Source organism: Myotis davidii, unplaced genomic scaffold (assembly GCF_000327345.1).
Source record: "Myotis davidii unplaced genomic scaffold, ASM32734v1 scaffold993, whole genome shotgun sequence".
Classification (NCBI taxonomy): Eukaryota; Metazoa; Chordata; class Mammalia; order Chiroptera; family Vespertilionidae; genus Myotis; species Myotis davidii.
The window spans coordinates 1,225,575-1,231,419 of record NW_006285483.1 but is presented as its reverse complement, the minus strand read 5'-3'; the positions used below and the strand labels follow the sequence as shown (position 1 = coordinate 1,231,419).

The following is a 5,845-nucleotide window of genomic DNA, read 5'->3' as shown; positions in this document are numbered from 1 at the left end:
GGGCCTCCTTTGCCCTGCCCCCCAGCTCTTAGCTCCCCCCTGGGTTTCTGATTACTGTCAGTGGCAGGGGGCTTCTTCCTGCTTTCCCTTTGGCCTCCCTGCATTGTGCCTACATATGCAAATTAACTGCCATCTTGTTGGCAGTTAACTGCCAATCTTAATTGGCAGTTAATTTGCATATAGCCCTGATTAGCCAATGAAAAGGGTAGTGTCATACGCCAATTACCATTTTTCTCTTTTATTAGTGTAGATTCCTGAGAGCTCTGTCTTCTGTCTTTTCTGCTCGCCTATGGCAGAGAGAGAAATAGAGGTTATATGGCTCAAAGTATTTCTCTGTCTCAGAGACATTCCACAATGATGACTATGTTTTGTAAACCCTATTAAAGTTAAATCGTCCTTTTTTGGTTATCCTAAGACCAAGGAAGGGATAATATATATATTTCAGACTTGAACACCAAAACTTAAAGTGGGATATTGTTTTAAAAAAAAAGACTTTATTAATCTGATAAAGTTGAATAATAAAGGATAATAAAATGAGTGTTAGATTCGTCAGGAATTTAGTATATGGAGCTCTCATTGTGTATTAAAAGCTTACTGCATCAAGGTCTATAAAGTGTACAAAGATGCGTTAAAACATAGTAATCCCCTTAATTAAGTTTATGATCTCCATGATATGTAGGGGAGACAAGAAAAATACAAAAATAATTACATAGAAGACATATATGTGATAGAAATGAGGCCAAAATGTTATAGTGAAGCTCTTTTCTTGTTTTATTTTTTAGGTCCTCCAAGCCAGGCCATGTGGGCTTTGGGGGATAAGATTGCATCTTCCATAGTGGCACAAACTGCAGGTATCCCAACACTTCCCTGGAGTGGCAGTGGTAAGAAACTTTCTTGTTTGTGTCTTGAAGTGCAAAAAAGCTCATTCATAGGATATTTGGGACTGTGGCTTGGGGCTTAAGTTTATTTGAAATGTTGGGATACTTGATAAATAGAATCCAGGTTGATAATGGTATCTTGTATCTCCACGCTTAATTAATACACCTGTGATTTTATCATGTCTTAGGAATATAAATTTTGTATCAGGTATACTAGATGCTAAACTAGTATTTGAGCAATCTTGGGATTTAATTTGGAGAAACTCTGGGAAAACTCATAGTTCTGTGGATTCAGATAATCTCTGGGTAGGCTAGAATATTTCACAGAGATGGACTTTGTAGGCAGAATTAGGCCTTTGAACTGGCCTGGGAAGTGACCTGGATCACTACAAACACTCAAACCCACCTCTCAAATATTTGCCTGCCAGTAGGTTTTTTTTTTGTTTTGTTTTTTATGTCAGCCCACAATGTATTGATGATTTGCTTTTCCTGTTTAATACCATTTAACCCCTCAGTTGCCTTTGATATAGAAAATGAGGTCAATAGTCAACTTTTCTTCCAGGCATGTAGAAGGATAAAATTTTTCTAAAAATGATTTTTTTTTAAAATATTTTTATTGATTTCAGAGAGGAAGGGAGAGGGAGAGAGAGATAGAAACATCATTGATGAGAGAGAATCATTGATTGGCTGCCTTCTGCACACCCCCTATTGGGGATTGAGCCCGCAACCCTGGCATGTGCCCTTGACCACAATTGAACCTGGGACCCTTCAGTCCATAGGCTGATGCTCTATCCACTGAGCCAAACCGGTTTCGGCAAGGATTTATTCTTGACAAATTTCTCAAAGAGTGCCATCCTACCTAATAAAGATGGAATATGCAAATTGACCATCACACCATCCCAAAGATGGCGGTGCCCATAGCCATCTTGTGGCTATGGGCACCGCCACAGAGTCCCCCAGTTCTTTCAGCCCCGCCGGGGGTGGCAGGCCCACAGTGCGCTCCTTGCTCCTGCCGCCAGAATCCCAAAGTCCTTTCAGCCCAGCCTGGAGGAGGAGGATGTGGGGAGGGGGCGGCAGGCACACAGTGTGGCAAGACCCCCCCCTCAGCCACCCAGGACCGGCCTGAGGTCCAGGCAAGCCTTGGATGTTGGCTGCCCCCCGCCCAGGGCTGCCTGAGGCTCAGGTAACCAGGGCTGGTTGAGGCTTGCGCTGCTGGCGGTGTCAGCAGCAGAGGTGTGATGGGGGCGTCACCTTCCCCTGATGGCCGGGTTGCCTCCCGCCCCTGAGGGCTCCCGGACTGTGAAGAGGGGGCAGGTTGGGCTGAGGGACCCCTGCCTCCAGTGCATGAATTTTCATGCTCTGGGCCTCTAGTGTGAATTATAATAGCTAATAAGAATATGAACTTCCCCTTTTTTAGTACTCAAGCACAGGGGGCAGATATACACTAAAATCTCTTCCAAATGGGAGTGACCATTGTCTTGAGGCTGAACAGATTTGAACTCTTGTTACTCTAGCTTTCCAGGGGATTGCAATATCCTCTCCAGACCTACTGGGTCAAACAGTTTAAAATAAAATGTTGAATTTGTTCTTGTTTGAATGGAGAAGCTATAGCATTCCCCTTGTGGCTAAGTACAGGGACATTCAGGGAGCATGGAATCATGACTCTGCTGAGGCCAATAAAACTGCCATTTCCATTTCTAAGGGCTCATAAAGATTGAATTATTTCCCAGACCTCTGGCCCTGGAGCAGGCCTGAACACACAAATCGAAGGTATTTTGCCTGCTGCATTGCTGTGAGAAGCCTGACATGCTTTTTTTCTTTCTTTTTCCTTGTATGTCCTTGTATTTTTATACGTTGCTTCCTGTTAGCTCTCCTGGATTTTTCCAGTGTAAGATCCTGCTTACACTGGAAACCCAAGTTGCCAGGTCCTGCTATAGGTAAATACCGTTAACTCAAGGACTGATCAGGGTTTTTTGGCATCCTTCTATCTCCCATCTACCCCCAATGTGAGATCATTTTAAAGAAGGTATAACAGGAAATTGACAAGAACAGAAGTTCTTATAGCTACATAAAGTCACTGTTGTTATTGCAGGTCTTCATGTGGACTGGCAAGAAAATGATTTTTCAAAACGTATCTTAAATGTTCCCCAAGAACTCTATGAAAAAGGCTATGTGAAGGATGTAGATGATGGGCTAAAGGTAGGTTTTTAACTCTAGGAAGTGATGTATTTCAACTGACCAATTATATCAGAAATATCGTGATCTGGAGCCTGGTTCATGATATAGACTCATGATGGCATTAGGTTTGTAAGATCAGAAGGTATAGTTTATAGAGTGAAGAAGAGACCTACATATAACAAAAAACAACCTAAATTAGTTTTGAAGCAATTCTCTCACTTGGAACACTTCTTAGGTGGTCAGATCAGTTAGTGTGTGTGTGGGAGAGGAGGGGCAATAATACACTTCTGTCCCTGCTTGAGTTCAGAACCAAGAAGCCAGGCAGATAGAGATCAACATGTCAGCTTTATTAAGAACTAGAGGCCCGATGCACAAAATTTGTGCAAGAGGCTCAGCCCTCACAGTCCCGGCTGCCTTGTGGCCCTGCGGCCCCATAACCCCACGGCCCTGCCCACTGTTGTTCCAGAAGGTCATTCTGGAAGGTTGTTCTGCCTTCTGGTCTAATTAGCATATTAGCTCTTTATTATATTAAGAATAGAGAGATGTTGGTGAAAGTGGCTTAAGTATGTAGCAACAATCAGATTTGTAAGTTGAATGTCAGTTAAACAGTCACTCACTAGTTACTGGTGGTACCACAGACTTCCCTCTACAACAACATAGCTTTTACCATTCAGCTTGTATGACTCAGAGCTGACAAAGAATATATGTTCTGAGCAGTGGACTGATCCCAAAGGGGAAAGAGGCTGAGCTATGCATGCTCAATTCCTCTCTCCAAACTGACCAATCAGGTAAATTTACTCTTTTTCTCTTGGGGAGGTGTGAGGGAGTGAACCAAGAGAGGCTTAAAAGTGTTACTCTGTGATTATTGTCCATCCATGTAGAAACATGAATTCAAGCAAAAGGAGATTCTTTCTTGAACATAATCTTTCTTTCCTCTATAGTTTTCTCCAGTTTGTTGCCCTTTCACTTTTTAACTAGTTGGAAATGTCAGGTATGCCTCTAGGTAATGAAGAAAGAGGGTATTTTAGAAAAACATACTACTATGTTTGACTTATATGTTATAAATTCAAGAGGAACACTGAATGCTCAGCTAATTTTACTGTATTGTTTACATTTTAAATTAAGCATCCTGTAATGTCCTTAATAAGAATTAGTATTTATAATTTAATTGCAAATGCTATATTCCGTTTGCTGTAATTTGCAAAAAGAGTGGATGTGCAAAAGAGTTGGCTAGTGTGCTTATCAATTAAAATTCTTTTTTCTTTTTGGTGATAATTATAAATACAAAATTATCTGGTAGAAAATTTGAAAAGCCAGATAAAAGATGATAAAACCACCACTATTTTCTTCAAGCCATTTTTTATTCATAGATTCATAATGATAATATTCATTAATAAATTTTCATAATGATTGATAAAATTAAGTCTTGCTGTATATATTTTAATAGTGCTTGTTTTTTTCTTAATATTGTATATAAATGTTTTCCTCATGGCATTAAGATTCTTCTAACATATTTAAAATGTATGACCTGTGCCTAGAGCATATATTTTTAAAGGTACCTTCTTACGTACTGACATTATGTGGGGTATCCTACCCTTTATCTCTTTTCTGTAGTTGTGGTTGTCTCTTTGATCACTCATAACCTTGTAACTCAGTGATTGAGTTCATCAAACTAACTGTTTATAAGAATAGAAGTGAATAAAGTTAAGTGGATTTTAGAAAAGATGAGACTGTGATTGAAAGATTTTCATGCTTAATCTAGGGACACAAATTAAAATTTGAAATGGTGTTTTTTTCTGGTGACACACTGTTTAGATATTGCTATACGAAACCTAAAAGATTGGAATGTCTTGATAAAGGAATGACTTGTTTATTTTGAACCTTTGGGTAACTTTTCCCCCCACTTAACTTTTTGCCTTAGCTGATTGAACGTTTCTCACATCAATGTTTCTTTCTCTCCCTTCCTCTTTCTCTAAAATTTAATAAAATCCTCAGGTGAGGATTAAAAAATATGTGGGTATATGAATGCATATGCAATCACACTTAAACATAAAGGCAATTTCTCTTGGTTCAACCAAGAGAATTACAAATATTGTCCTATTCTTTTACTTAATAGTATATCTTCAGGATCTTTCTATTTTACTACATATAGGCTATTAAATAATAGCATTCTTAAAGAGAGAATATGCCAATTTCTTTTTCCCTACTAATATCATTCTTATTCCATCTTTCTCTTCTGAAAGGCAGCAGAGGAAGTTGGGTATCCAGTAATGATCAAGGCCTCAGAAGGAGGAGGAGGAAAGGGGATCAGAAAAGTCAATAATGCAGATGACTTCCCTAACCTCTTCAGACAGGTAGAGTACAGGTTGTTTTTGTTTGAATTAACATCCTATCTAATAATAGACAAACATGGTAATTGACCGTACTTTTGCTACGCCTCCCATTGGCTAATCAGCATGATATGCAAATTAACCACCAACAAAGATGGTGGCTAATTTGCATACTGCAGGCAGGGCAGGTCAGCGCCATCCCGCCTGCCCTGCTGCCATCTGGGCCTGCTATCTGTGACCCAGGGCGGTGGGCATCCCGTTTGCAACCCAACCTGGGGCAGCTGGGCAGGGCAGCAGGGATTGGCCGGCCCGCCTGGGCGTCCCATGTGCGACTGGATCCGGGGCACCTGGGCCGGGCAGTAGCAATCCACAGGCCCGCCCAGGTGTCCCGTGTGTGACCTGACCCAGGGTGGCGGGGCAGGACAGCGTGGCTCCTCTGTCACCCCAGATTCCTCCTCA

The 5,845-nt window shown here is 41.0% G+C and overlaps 1 protein-coding gene across 1 annotated transcript in view; it reads left to right on the top strand.

The window, feature by feature from the left end:
- The window catches only part of ACACA (acetyl-CoA carboxylase alpha), a 229,022-nt gene that overhangs the window by 56,427 nt on the left and 166,750 nt on the right, over positions 1–5,845 (top strand). Inside the window, exons 8-10 of the mRNA XM_015559072.1 lie at positions 783–881; positions 2,971–3,077; positions 5,300–5,410. Coding sequence (XP_015414558.1) covers positions 783–881; positions 2,971–3,077; positions 5,300–5,410 — 317 coding nt within the window. The remainder of the gene's footprint in view (positions 1–782; positions 882–2,970; positions 3,078–5,299; positions 5,411–5,845) is intronic.